Source organism: Rhamphochromis sp. 'chilingali', assembly GCF_963969265.1.
Source record: "Rhamphochromis sp. 'chilingali' genome assembly, chromosome: 17".
NCBI lineage: Eukaryota > Metazoa > Chordata > Actinopteri > Cichliformes > Cichlidae > Rhamphochromis > Rhamphochromis sp. 'chilingali'.
Genome location: NC_137944.1, coordinates 8,744,061 through 8,759,383, shown reverse-complemented (window position 1 = coordinate 8,759,383; position 15,323 = coordinate 8,744,061). Strand labels below are relative to the sequence as shown.

At 37.6% G+C, this 15,323-nt stretch overlaps 1 protein-coding gene across 2 annotated transcripts; it reads right to left on the bottom strand.

The window, feature by feature from the left end:
- Positions 1-7,511: 7,511 nt before the first annotated feature.
- Positions 7,512-14,639, bottom strand: LOC308384896 (uncharacterized protein). Of its 2 annotated transcripts, XM_080863532.1 has the most exons (8): positions 14,585-14,639; positions 14,034-14,073; positions 12,964-13,157; positions 12,118-12,286; positions 10,678-11,172; positions 10,036-10,103; positions 9,175-9,218; positions 7,512-8,257 (listed from the first exon to the last, which is right to left on the bottom strand). In XM_080863532.1, exons 2-8 carry the CDS (start codon positions 14,071-14,073, stop codon positions 8,152-8,154), a joined length of 1,116 nt encoding a protein of 371 aa, XP_080719658.1. In that variant the 5' UTR covers positions 14,585-14,639; the 3' UTR covers positions 7,512-8,151. The 2 variants fall into 2 exon arrangements, with proteins under 2 accessions (XP_080719658.1, XP_080719659.1); XM_080863533.1 differs by having other exon boundaries at positions 12,964-13,429; positions 14,034-14,636.
- Between the last annotated feature and the right edge of the window lie 684 nt (positions 14,640-15,323).

Sequence of the window (15,323 nt, the reverse complement as noted above, 5' to 3'; positions counted from 1 at the left end):
GAAGACAACTGGGTCGCCCGGTCCTGGCCACGAGGTGTCCCTTATTTTTCAGGGAGTTGGCAACCCTAACCATGATACTAACCGCTGGAAACGTGTCATACAATTTTGTTTGACAGAAATGAAGGAGAACATATTTTGTTCATTTGTTTCTACAAGAGCTTTGTGTGATTTGATAAGTATCTGAGGCTGAGACCACAGGACAGTAAAACATGATTTTTGGGCTTCATTTCTGTACTGAACAGTCATTTAAGATTAGTTAGTAAATAACAATTAGCTAATGTTTTTCATGAGACAAAAGTCATATCACTTTGGTAATGTAAATATAATATGGCCAACATTATAGTTATTATATTAATCATTATTAGCTATTACAGCAATGAACATGAACTCTGTGTCAAATACTGAGCCTCAGTACAGATTCAAGTTGCAGTTATTTATGTCTTATCACCTTAAATCTTCACTCAAAGACAAGTGTCTTTGACAGTGCATCTATAGGTGTATCATATATAGGAGACAAATGCTGTTCCTTCAGTATGTTGGCATTACTAAATTTGGCTCATTGCTTACATACATTTATAAAAAGAAAATGTACAAGCTGTGATAACTGTTTCTGATAAAATGAAGAGTAGACTGATATATTAAATATTCCTTTATTGTCATAACTGCTTTAAGTCATACAGAATAGATATCAGAGCCTTAAACAGGCTTGCTTCTGCTAAATGGGTCAAACTGGGCAGAAGTACATTTATTTTTAGGTCCATTCTGCTGCTGATACATACAAACCAGATTGCAACAAAGTTGGGACACTAAACAAATTGTGAATAAAAACTGAATGCAATGGTGTGGAGACGGCAAATGTCAATATTTTATTCAGAATAGAACGTAGATGACAGATCAAAAGTTTAATCCGAGAAAATGTATCATTTCAAAGGAAAAATATGTTGATTCAAAATTACACGGTGTCAACAAATCCCAAAAAAGTTGGGACAAGTAGCAATAAGAGGCTGGAAAAAGTAAATTTGAGCATAACGAAGAGCTGGAAGACCAATTAACACTGATTAGGTTAATTGGGAACATGATTGGGTATAAAAAGAGCTTCTCAGAGTGGCAGTGTCTCTCAGAAGCCAAGATGGGTAGAGGATCACCAATTCCCATAATGTTGCGCAGAAAGATAGTGGAGCAATATCAGAAAGGTGTTACCCGGCGAAAAATTGCAAAGACTTTGCAGTTATCATCATCAACTGTGCATAACGTCATCCGAAGATTCAGAGAATCTGGAACAATCTCTGTGCGTAAGGGTCAAGGGCGTAAACCCATACTGGATGCCCGTGATCTCCGGGCCCTTAAACGACACTGCACCACAAACAGGAATGCTACTGTAAAGGAAATCACAGAATTGGCTCAGGAATACTTCCAGAAACAATTGTCAGTGAACACAATCCACCGTGCCATCTGCCGTTGCCAGCTGAAACTCTACAGTGCAAAGAAGAAGCCATTTCTAAGCAAGATCCACAAGCTCAGGCGTTTTCACTGGGCCAGGGATCATTTCAAATGGAGTGTGGCAAAATGGAAGACTGTTCTGCGGTCAGACGAGTCACGATTCAAAGTTCTTTTTGGAAATGTGGGATGCCATGTCATCCAGACCAAAGAGGACAAGGACAACCCAAGTTGTTATCAACGCTCAGTTCAGAAGCCTGCATCTCTGATGGTATGGGGTTGCATGAGTGCGTGTGGCATGGGAAGCTTGCATGTCTGGAAAGGCACCATCAATGCAGGAAAATATATTCAGGTTCTAGAACAACATATGCTCCCATCCAGACGTCATCTCTTTCAGGGAAGACCCTGCATTTTTCAACAAGATAATGCCAGACCACATTCTGCATCAATCACAACATCATGGCTGCGTAGGAGAAGGATCCGGGTACTGAAATGGCCAGTCTGCAGTCCAGATCTTTCACCTATAGAGAACATTTGGCGCATCATAAAGAGGAAGGTGCGACAAAGAAGGCCCAAGATGATTGAACAGTTAGAGGCCTGTATTAGACAAGAATGGGAGAGCATTCCTATTTCTAAACTTGAGAAACTGGTCTCCTCGGTCCCCAGACATCTGTTGAGTGTTGTAAGAAGAAGGAGATGCCACACAGTGGTGAAAATGGCCTTGTCCCAACTTTTTTGGGATTTGTTGATACCATGACATTTTGTATCAACATATTTTCCCCTTAAAATGATAAATTTTCTCAGTTTCAACTTTTGTTCTGTGATTTACGTTCTATTCTGAATAAAATATTGACATTTGCCATCTCCACGTCGTTGCATTCAGTCTTTATTCACAATTTGTTTAGTGTCCCAACTTTGTTGCAATCCGGTTTATACTTTAGGTTTCTGAATATTAAACTTGTTTCTGCCTTTCATAGTGTGTAACTTGAAGGCCCTGAGTACTTTCTCCCACACGGAAAACACTGGAATGATAAAATATTTTGAACATTACCTAATGAGACTGAGTCAGGACAGGCAATTAGTTATTTTAAACTTTCCTAGCAGTCCTTCACAAACAGGGAACAGTCTGTCTATCCTCTCCATCTGTCAGCTGCTGCTGGCTCTTCCTCCTCCTCTTCCTCACACACTGCTGAGTTTTTCCTGGTGGATCATCAGGGGTGCAAAGCCTCACAGGTGATGTGCAGCAGTGGGTCCCTCAGTCTGTCCTCACTCTGGTCACTTGCAGTTGTCACACATGGAAATCAAATGTGTGATAAGCTGCAGGATTCAAACACAAGTGTAACTTATAAATACATGTTATACTTTTATTACACAATCAGAGAGAGAGTGCAGGACAGACAGACAGGTGACAGTCTCAGGTGTAGACACTGCTACACAACAGCACAAGAGAAAGAAGATTTAGTGTTTGTGTTATTACGAGTGCTCAACAAGGAGAGTTCCCAGTGGACACATGTGTGACTCCTGTGATTAAAGCATCTTTCTTTCAGCTTAACGAGTGAACCGTCAGCTCGTTCAAACACATATTAAAGCCCGTTTGGCTCGACACCACCGAACAGAGGCAGCAATATAACATAGCTAACATTAACAGTGCAGTGGATCCTGCTTGTGCCGTGATATTTGGCAGCATTCACTGACTTTCAGCTTGGTGTGTTTGTGGATATATGACTGACTTTAATCATCCATAAAAGTATCACATTTTCTGTAAGATTAATGTCAGGTATATATATAGCGGCGTATATTTTAAAGTAAAGGTTTTAAAACCCAGTTAGTACTAACATCGCTAATGGCACATAACTTTGCCGGCATGTAGGTGTGTAAAGTTAGGGTATTATTGTTTTTAGCGTTGCTTTAATGAATTTTGTATATTACAGCAACTTGTTGTGGTATGAGGCCACTTGTATGTGACCGTTTGTGTGGTGGAACCACAGATCACTTGTGAATGTGATTATTCGTGGCTGCTCTGATTTTGTGTTGTAGCAGGTTGAATAATCGTTTTGGATTTGACTTTTGTACCCCTTTATGTTGGTCACATGTTAGTCTTTGTGCAGTCAGTGTGGCAACTTTAAATCCTAATGCAGGGGCATCCTTGCTTAAAGATGCCAACTTAAGAAATGCGAGTATTTAGTTTTGTGTCAGGAGAGCAGGTAATAAACTGCTCAAGTTTTGGCTTTGGCTTAATAAATTTAGGGGTCCTAGAGGAACCCTTTTGAGTGAGGTGGTGTTACGCCCCTCTGCAGCCCCTAATCTCCTCAGTGTGTTCAGCTGTTGCTAATTGGCCACACCTAGTAAGGTATAAATAAATGCATACCTGTGGCAGGCTATTCAGGAAGCCTGTTGCCTTTGTGGCAACAGCCATTTGAGCCAACCTGGGATGTCATTTTAAGCTAAAACCTCTTCTCACTTACACTCTGATATTCGTCTCCTTTTTTATGTTGCAGCCTCGAGCCGGGTCATAACACCTCCCCTTAAGTTTTCCAAAAAAAAAAACAGATAGATGATCCTTAAGTACTTAGGGAAAATATTCTGTGGAGTCATGAGACAGTTTGTGGATAGTTTGAATTCTGTTATTTGTGGTAGTGAGATCATAAAGCTAACACAGTATTTCATAAAATGAACATCAAACAATTGATGGAACCATGATTCTGCTCTGTCTGAAAATCCTGAATGCTTTTCTGGGTTCTCCATTAGGTCATAGTAGTTCACAGCCCGGGATTCCAAGCATTCTGATCAGGTACTACACTGTGACGTCGTCAGACTACATGCCACCGATTGGCTGATAAGTAGCGTCAGTTAATGAGTCATTGAGCGCCATTTGCGAAAATTAAAACCGCAATTTTTGAATTTCGGTGATCATATTTGAATCAGGGAAATTTTGCCCCATACAGTCAGAAATATTGTATTTCTGATCACTTATCAGTACATATCCTTATTTTTACATCTATAAAAACAAAGCTGACACTTGTGAGACTTGATCAAAGGTGTAAGCATCTCAGCAGATGCCTTTGTGTCAAAGTAACTGAGGATAATACAGAAAAACATGAAGGAGATTTTCCTGGCCTGGGATTTTATAGCAGATAACCTTAAAATATTCTGCAGTATATACATTTGTTCAGTATTGAAGTGAAGAAATTAGGCTTTCGTGTTGGAAATGTCCGGCCTGTTTTCCAGTGAGATATTTAAAAGTATGTATTTAAGTAATGCATACAAAACACTGACTGTTTCTTAAGGCATTAAAGCAGACTAAATTATATGTTCTATTTTTAAGGTTCGCATTGTGGCCTAAGTGAGGAGGGTTTGAGAGGTCTACAGAGCATCATCCTCAGAAAACGACAGAATGTGAAACAAAACAAGCTGCACGCAAGACAGTGTTACATGCAAGTTTTGTCAGGAGCAAAGAACATTAACCTTGATCATACTTCCGACGATGACTTTTACAGTGACTCTGAATTTTCTAATTAAAGCCGGTAATAAATATCTGTAATATATCAGTTTGTCCTCAAACTTATATCAACTTCCTACCTTGCAGGTTTAATGCTGGGGGCCCCAATTTTTTCAAGTTGGCCATAGACCAGTCATTGACAGTGCATTCCCAAGACTTCATCACATCAATGCATATAGTTTTTTACAAAGACAGCTGGCACATTTTTATTTAATGTCATTCGTAGAGCTAAAAACAACCCTGTTACACTGTTTTTAAACATGCATTTTGGTAATACATAATAGTACACTGTTATGTATCAGAGGGAGATTTTGTACTTTTTACATTTTTGTCATGTTAAGTTACTGTAATATATTTTTGGCTCACAGAATTTACAAGACATATTGAAATGTGATTGATAGAACTTTGTAAGCAAATTTCAAGTATGCTTGTCACAGGTGAGAGTTTTCATTCTTGAGTATTTTGATGTACATGTTAAGTATATTTTCATGGTATGTATCATTCGTATCAACAGTATCAATAATGTTTGAGTGCATTACTAGTACTTGTGCTTATTTTTAAAATAATCATACTACAGTACAGTAGGCAGTTCAGCTGATTCTGTCACAACAACCCTGATCCACAAATTAACTTTTGGATATATAACTTTTTTTGTTTAGTTCCAGTTGTACAGCGATGTGCTCAACCATATTTTTTTTAAAATTTAGAGTATTAATTGATCCAGTGGTTACTAAGCCTACAGTGTCTTAGGGTGGACCAACATCATTGTCATTTTACCCCCACCAAATTTCATTAAATTGTCTGTATCACTGTAGTTTATTTGTTTTTATATTACCAATGACCACAATCAAATAAAGTTGAAAAATAACTGTCAGTTTGATGTTTTCATGCAGTTTCAATGGATCATTTTGTCACCACAGTTAAAATTTAGCGACATTTATATTTCCATGACAAAGACATAAAACACATTTCTGTTTAATATAGTTATGACTGTAGACTTGATATGTAAAAACTGAAAATGACTGCCAATCATGTAAGTAACTTGTGAAAAAGAACGTAGAAATCTATTTCACAAACAAAAACAATTTCTTATTATGCAACCCTTTCAATACTATAGCCCACACCAGATCAAATTTAGGTATTTGTGACACATACAGCACATAAATTTATTCCACAAAAGGAATAGATGGATGGCCACTATGGAGAAAGGCAGTCCTGAAACTTCATCAGGAGGACAAATCGTTGTGTGCATCAACTTCACAGTGTCTTTTGGTCTTTTATCAAAAGATATTTGCCATTTTTTAGTTTCTTTTAAAGTTCTTGGTTAGGTTTAGGGATTAAAGACCAAATCCAGATTATAATATAAAAATATTGTGACACATCATCAGTAGTGGGCCTTGGATTCATTGGGTGTTTTGGCCCTTACCAGTAGACACCCTCATAAATGGAGGCCCTGCCAGGGTTGATCAGGCCCCGCGGTGTGTCACTGGTTGATGTGAAATTGTTATTTCTCTTCTACTTTTTCCTATTTAGTTTTCTACAATTTATTTTCTTCTATCACTTCACTGCAAAACGATAAGTACTATTTAGGTCTTTAGTGCTTAAAGAGCCTCACTTCTTAAAGAGATAGAAAAGGTGAAAGAGAAAAGAGATAACATAGAAGAGAGGAGAGGAGAGCCGGAACTGGGGCATGTGATCTGGCATCCCATACCTCCGCGCCCAGATCGGGCTGTACCCTCTACATCTCCACTGCCTCCCACAAACAGGAAAAAGAGCTGAGGGTAGAAGCAAAACGTTTTTTCATTCCTGCCTTATGTTTCACTACCATGAGGTTAACTGCACAGCCCCAGGAGCCCTGAAACAGCTGTATCAGTCAACAAGGCTTCAGGTCTATCACAGTACAAATTATAGTGTTATGTTTTCTACCCTTTTGATGCCCCCTGCTTAGGTAGCTCCACCACAGTTTGATCAATTCTGGGCATGTGTGTTGCGGATAGCTGACTGCCCAAGTGATCTCAGCCCTCTTTAACCACAGCCAGTGATTGGCCCACTCAGCAGTGTTAGCTAATTTTCTTATAACCTGCAGCAGCACCTGTCCTCTGGCTCCAATCTCTTTAAGCAGTTTTGCTATTGTACTGGCCCCTAACCCTAAATAGTAGTTCAGGTCGTATCTCTCAACAGAAACAGCTTAATTCTCTTTCTCCTATGACGGCCAATATTTGTTAGTAATCTTCTAAAGCCAAAAATGACATAGTCCCAATATACAGGGTTAGGTGCTGTTAGAGCTCAGAGGGTTGACTTAACCCTCTAATAATCAATGTAGTTAAAATACTCAAAAGAATGTTGTCAGTGGTAATGGGACAAAGCCACATTCAATGTTGATTTTAATTTGAAAATATGTGTACATAATCTAACATGCTTATTATTTGTGGGGACATCACACTTGAAATGATTACTGGTAGTGCAATTTGACATTTTCTGTGTTCTATGTATACATTATATGTGCAAAGCAGAAAAAAATAATATTTGCATAGAGAATGAAGTTATATAACAGTGTAGGTGGATCAAGGCCAAGTCAATGTTGAGCATCTAAGAAAATTATGAAAGTTGATACTACTAGTAATGGAAACTTTCAGTCTCAACATCAAACAGTACTACAAGTTCTCACATCTCAATAGACCTTTGATTTTTTATTTTACTTTTCATTGACAGTACTCAGTACAATTTCACCAGCCTTCATACTTTAAACTAAACAGAACACCTGTTTACAATAACAACTTCATATGAGAAACAAAGGGAAACAGACTGATGTGTTTTATGGATTGAGTTGCTAGCTGCGGGTCATATTCACCGTAACAATTATAACAGCCTACACTCACTTTTTAAAGAATGTAGCAAATATAAATGCTGTACAAAAACATTCAAGTTAAGAACACAGAACTACTATTGTAGTTAACAACATAAGATAAAGTCTTTTTTTACGTAACACAATGCATTTTAACAAGTATAAATATTTGTCTAACATTTCTAAACAATCAAACTGCTGAAAATGAACATATCCAGTCTGTGAACAGAGAAGATCAATGTGACATCTGGATGTATGGACCTTTGGTTCCACATATTTCTGAAAGTGTTCCTTGTAGACAGTACACAACTTCAGTTTTCAGACATTATATCTTACTTGTTTGTAACATGGAAAAACAAACATCACAACATCATAAGAAGACTTCCTCAGTGGCTGAAGGAGGTGGCACATCTGGCATGGCAAAGTGGTGTTGAAATTCACTGGCTGGCTCCCACGTGTCATCCCAGATTTTCCCACTGGAAAATATAATTATTGAAAGAAACAACACCAAAAACATTAATATCATGTTGGGGATTACTTCGTGCTTTTTATGTTTAACACCAGAGGTGGAACATGATAAAGACATTTCCTTAAGTACTGTACTAAAATGCAAATTGTCATTTTTATGGATATTTTCAACTTCTGCTACACTATTTGTAATTTAGATGGATTACAAACAAAACACTACTGTACAGTTACACTCGACACATATGAAAGACTTAGTTATTGTTTTTCAGTTGAACATTTCATAATATCCTTTCTGTGAAGTGAAAATAAAAATTGTTCAAATGTGATAATTAGTTTCTTTTGGATTATTATAAAGGCTGTTGTTTACTCTTTAATTTGTAGAGATTCATTGCTGTCACACAATTGTAATGCTAGAAATACAGTATGCAAAACAACTGAAAGCTTTCACAGTGTGATATTAGTACTTCTTTGGAAAGTTCAGAATCTGAATACTCCCTCCACTGCTTAGGCGATTTATCCTTTGGCACACATAAATCTGTGTAAGACATGGACAAATTCTCTCCACTTTGTCAAAATCCTGATAGCTTTTATATATTTCTTACAATTAATGTGAGTGCTCTTATGGCCCCAGCACAGTCCAGCTGGAATTATTCCCAGTACTTTTGCATCTAAGTGAGACACTACGTGTGTTTTCTGAACAGTTTCAAATATATTTCTTATTAAATTTGTTATTTTATGATTCGACAAAGATGGCAAAAAACTTTGCAATAATCCTTAATTGATTAAATAATTGAGATAGGATAAGAAAAAAAGCGAGAAGTAAGACGTGACAAAACACCTGGTTTTCCATTTTCATTTGTGCTCCAAAAAGGTAATAGATGGAAACAGAACATTCCCAGAGAATGAAATATCAAGAGCTTCTTACCAAACAGAGCAAGGCAACCAACGCACTTTTACTTCTGTGTTCCCCTAGACAGAAGGAATCAGAGAGGCAATCGTTAAATAACATGGTTAATGGATAGGTGTCTTCATAAAGCTTGTGTGTAATCCAGTGTGCACACCTGAGACACACACAGACCCATGTAAACACACTTTGATAGATGTGTAGGTATGTGTATGTAAGGCATTTCTGTTTATAAAAAAAAAAATAATAGGATTTTGAAAAGCATGTATCCAATTGTGGCATTCACAAAAAATTATTTTGATCACAGGTTTAGTTAACTGCGTCTATCTGTTTTTGACTCTGGCTATGTTCTTTTCCTCGGAAAGTTTGACGTACTTGTAACATCATACACTGACATAATCAATATCATCCCATTATGAATTGTTTGAATTGTGTCCATTTAAACACTTCAAACTACACATGATTATCTACTATTTATAGTGAGACAGGGCTGGTCAGCATATATCAGGATCTATAAATTGTGCTTTCTATGATCCTGATTCAACAAGAACAACTGAGGATATAGGCTTACACAGAAAAAAATATGATCCTTCCTCATATACAGTCATTTCTATGTTAGCCATGTAGGTTTTTGTAGCAAGATGTAGCAGTATTCAATGTCTGTGATTAATTTTGCAGAATTGTTTAAGAACAAACACATGAAATACAATACAATCTTTTAATGTAATTCCATTAATCATTTCCCTTCACTAATCTCAAAAGTACATTTGAATTTACCCATGTAGCACAGTTCATGGCTGTAGTGCATGGATGAAAACAACTTGAGATAGGCTTACTGTAAAAAGTCTACTGAAAAGCAAATGAAAACATTTTAAGTATTACCTCATTTATCCTGCTCTCAGTGACTTCTTCAAACTGGAACACCTTCTGCCTACTACATCTTCGACAGCCTAAGAAATGAAAAATTACATTTAAAAAAAAACATAAGACTCTGTATACACAAGAAATCAAATATGAGTTTTCACTCAAGAAGTGAAAATCTGTAATATCCTCCTGATTGCCATACTCCATTTGTCCTCTGGGGTCAAAAAGTGAACCCACCTCAGTTGAGTTTTTTTTTTAAAGTACATACCATAAATTGTGAATCAATTCTATGTAAAAACTTAGTTTCACTTAGGACCAACAAATTAACAAAAAAAATTCACCCTTCATTTTGCAATTGAGTGCCACCAGACCTTGTTTATATAAATGCATACACTATTTGTTGAGAGAAACTAAAATGTTCTCTCAAAGTGCGTTTTAGTTTTCTCAATCCAATCAAGTTGAATTACAAAGTCCTCTTAACTAAAGTAAGGGATTGACCATATTTAATTATAGTCTTTTTATAGTGTACACCAAAATGCAGCTAAATAACTAGTGAATAATACTTTGCAATGGTTTGTTAGTTCTCTAGGACAACATATGTATCATTTTTGGGTAAGAAACTTAAAAATCTCAAGACATAACATGCAAAGCAATACTTACTCTTTCTCTTCTTATTTTCATGTTGGCCACCCTCACTTAAGGACTGGGAGATCGCGTGGCTAGCAGGTGGATGAAGAGACTGCAGAGATGGCTGGTCTGCGGGTTTAAAAGGTGGTGGAGAGGTGGGAGAGGTTGTTTGTGAGGTGCTTCTGTCTCTCTTCTTTTTTTGGAAAGACTGGGAGCATGGAACAGAAGAAGGAGATAAAGGAACAAGATTGAGAACAAAAACAGTCTCTGTCTGCTCGTCTGACAGGCTCTTTGGGTGCTCCTCGAGGAGCCTAGAAGATTGATGTTCCTGGGTGGTCATCTCAGGCTGCTCCTTGGCGAGGCTCTCTGCTTGCTTGTTGATCAGGGTCTCTGCCTGTTCTTCACTGGGGATCTCTGCGTGCTCTTTGATGTGGGTCTGTTTGTCGGCACAATGCTCCTTGGTGGCATTCTTGGACTGCACAAGCTGCTGTTCTGTGGGGGTATTGGGGTGCACTGGTGTGGAGGTTCCTATAAAACATATTTACTTTCATAAAAATATTTTTCAAAAAAGGCCTTATATTTAGCAGGAACTACACTTTGGCTACGTTCACACTGCAGGCGAAAGCGCAGCAAATCAGATTTTTTTGACCCTATGCGACCCATATCCGATCATGGTCTGACAGTGTGAACGGCACAAATCCGATATTTTCAAATCCAATTTGGGTCACGTTCGTATGTGTTACTGAATCCGATACATAGCTGATATTTTAGAAAGCGACTGCTGTTTGAACGGTCCTGTCACATTAAATCGATCTTCCACGTCACTGACACAAGACAGACGCCAATTATCAGCGCCAGAGAAGCACCACAGAAGACATCATGAACGCTTCCTGGCCATCCAGCTAAACTGTTGGGAAGACAATGTTGGAGAAACGTGAACATTTTATTTGCAGATTCTGACAGAAATCTGAAACTACCTTTGGAAGCACCGCTCCTCTCTAAAACAGCAATAAGGATCATTATTAGGCCATATGTAAATAACAAAATAACTTAAAGCAAAATTGGGAAACATAAAGTCTCAAACAAGTCTTTATAATAAGGGCCATCAGTCAAACAATACTGTTTGGTCTGGGTCTAAACAGAGCGCAATGTGTGTGACGTCTTCTTTTGCGCATGCAGGCACTTTGGGCGTTCACACTAGAGCGCGTTTGCTGTCACATTTTATTTGTAGTGTGAACAAGCAGACAAAAAAATCTGAATTGAGCATTAAGACCTGCAGTGTGAACGAAGCCTTTGATAACATATCCTTCAATGGTTATTTAATGACCTTAAAATATACTTACACAATTTGCTTAAAGATTAATGAAGTATTCTGATTGTGAAAGCAAGTTGAGACGACTTGTTGTGAAAAGTTGCTATATAAATTAGCATTAATTAACTGGACTGAAAGTATACAACAGACTTCACTCTTACCCTTAGACAGTATAAATTCATAAGCCCTCTGCATCTTCTCCAGGAAATTTATTGTAGTAGAAGTGGGGTCCAAATGGGTAATAACATCTGCTACCCACTTATGTGAATCCTTGTCTTTTTTGCCAATAAATAAAATGGGCTTGTAGCCTATAGACTCAAGTTTCTGCACCTGAAATTAATAAAAAAAAATAGTTGGCACAAATTAGTCAAACACAGCCTGTTGTTAAATGGTAAACGAAATGACTCTTATATAGCGTTTTCCTACTCTCGTGGAGCACTAAAAGTGCTTTATACAACATGCAATATTAACCCATATTCACACCAGCTTCTTAGAAGTTTCCATTTAAGCATTCACACACAGCGATCGTGGCTCAAGAGTTGGCAGTTCGTTTTGTAATCGGAAGGTTGCCGGTTCGAGCCCCGGCTTGGACAGTCTCGGTCGTTGTGTCCTTGGGCAAGACACTTCACCCGTTGCCTACTGGTGGCGCCAGTGTCTGGCAGCCTCGCCTCTGTCAGTGCGCCCCAGGGTGGCTGTGGCTACAATGTAGCTGCCATCACCAGTGTGTGAATGAGTGGATGACTGAATGTAGTGTAAAGTGCTTTGGGTTCCTTAGGGACTAAGTAAAGCGCTATACAAATACAGACCATTTACACATTCATACTGATATGAATACATACAGCCACCACTGATGTATTACAGTTAAAGTAATTGTTTGTCTTTAGCAAAATGTAGATAAAATATTGTTGCATGTTCTCAAAAGCACATATGATGAGCTGTGTTAATGTGCCAGCAACATCTTATAACAACTTAATGATAATATATGAAACAAAAAATTTTTTACTTACTGCAATACGGGCAGAATCAATTATCCGGCAAACATTTCTGTTTTTCAAGACAACTTGTGCCCACTGGCTATCCAATGATTCTACTTTTTCTTTTAGCTTCTTTTTGCTGGACAGACTTCCGAAGCAGACATAGCAGGTTCTTCTGCTTGCCTGATTGGGAGTCTGGCAAAATGTACAGGGCCTGAATTTGGGGCCTGTCATGTTGAAACAAAGAATAATTACAGACGGAAAAGGCAGCAGACAGACAAAAGGCAAATTATAGGTTAACCAGCACACTGACAACAAGAAAAAAGCTGAAGAGTTAAAGAGACAGAAATGCGGATAGAAACAGAGAGACAGACCAATAAGGACAGCAGTAAGAACAGATACAAACAGACTGACGTGGCTCTTAAAAGTGCCTTTAGGAGTTTTTCAAAAAGCAGATGTAGGAAGGAATCAATCAATAATAGGCTGATTGATGAAGAACCTGTTTAGAAAAAAAAAAGTATTCAGAATTCAGAAGCACCTTATAAATAAATATATACATTAAACCCTATTGTAACGATTTAGATAAACCCTGTTTAGTGTCCATTTGTATTTCATTTGCAGCATAGATGATCGGTCTGCTATTTAATGATTATGTAATGCTGTTATTAAGTTTAAAATCGAGAGAGAGAGAGAGCCAGAATGAGAGAGAGAGCCATAAAGAGAGAGCTAGATTGATAGATAACGTCTATCTTCAATTTGAGCATCAACCCAATCTGGCAACACTGACCCTTATTAGAACCCTCAAACTTTACAAAGTGGCAACAACAGCAAACGTCAGCACACACTTCTCTATCACTGTACCCTGGATGATGATATATGATAAGCTTAACTTGATAGGCTAACAGAAATGAATTTAGCTAACTTACAGCACATGTGGTGTGGTAACATATATGCTATTAAATGTTAAGTCATTCGCTGTTCCACGAAATTGCTAATCTTAACCCATGGAACTGCTTTGTGAGCTCACTGTTTCGGGTTTTTCTTTTTGGTTTTAAATAAGAAAAATAATTTTAAAAAATCTACAGATTCAGATTCGCACTTACCTGTGGTACGATCGAGTACGTTGACGTCACTGCCGCTCATCTAATATGATAAAAAAAAAATAAACTTTCTCAAAAATAAACAAGTGAGTCGCTGTGAATTCCTTAACAGCACCGAAAATGTTTTTGCATAATGTTTTTTTGCCGAAAATGTTTTTGCCTAATAAAAAAGAACAGCTTTTTTATTAGGCATTTAATTTAATTTAATACGTAAGAGCGTGATTAGCCAAAGCAGACGGTAAAATGACTGCATGTATTCAGAGGAGTTGGAGAAGATATCTTACAGCTGTAGCAGAATGATCGACAGATTTCCAAATATCAAAAGGATTGTAGAACAGTTTATAAAACCGGTGCAATAAATTCACCCAATCGCTAGCTGTGCCATTACCCAGCATACATCGCTCACTCCGTCAATGCAAGAACCTATACACAAATAACAGCCTGTAATTAGTTTTATCTGCAGTAATTTTCTCTCAGATAGTTGCCTGCATTATATAATTTATTGTGTTCAGTATAGGTCGTTACAATGTGATTTGGAAAATGTCTAAATATACCGACAAAAACCACTTCCGCGGCAATCTCTTCAATCGGAGGACCCTTCACGTCAATTCCCGATGCGAGAGGGGTACCCTGCGCGTCCATATGTGCAGCAGAGGGGGCCTGACCATGCGTCACACGTTTGAAGAGTTGGGAGTGAGAACGTGTTGGAGCTGCATGCAAAAAGATGTTTTGTTAAAAGGGTTGGCGTAATAAGCAAATGCTTCAGCCAATACCTTTTGATTAGCCTTGTCTCATGCTTTCTTGCTTTGTGGTAGATCTTTGTTCTGTATTCATTGAGATATTTGAATGCTAATCAATAAAATAAAATAAAATAAAAAATAGTAACCATCCACAACTATTTTCAGTTGCGGATGATAAAGGATTCAGAAAGTTTATTCATGCAGGTCCATATAACAGAGAATATGCATCTTCTTTTTGTTTTCATATTATAATTTATATTTAATTGTGTTGTGGTTTGCCATGTTTTATGTTGTTTCACTTTAAATTTGTAAAAGGAAAAAGCTGAAAATTTAAATAGTTATATAGTATTATATGATTTATTTATTTCATTTTATGTGGAGTGAATAAATAAAAGTATATTTATGGTGGCCCCTACAGACAAAGCACATACAAACTTCAAATCGTGTACGAACCCTGAAGCACGTACAAACTCCAAAACACGTACAAACTCAGAAGCACATAAAAACTCAAAACACGTACAAAACACAACAGAAATGCTCCAGGATGCTAGGG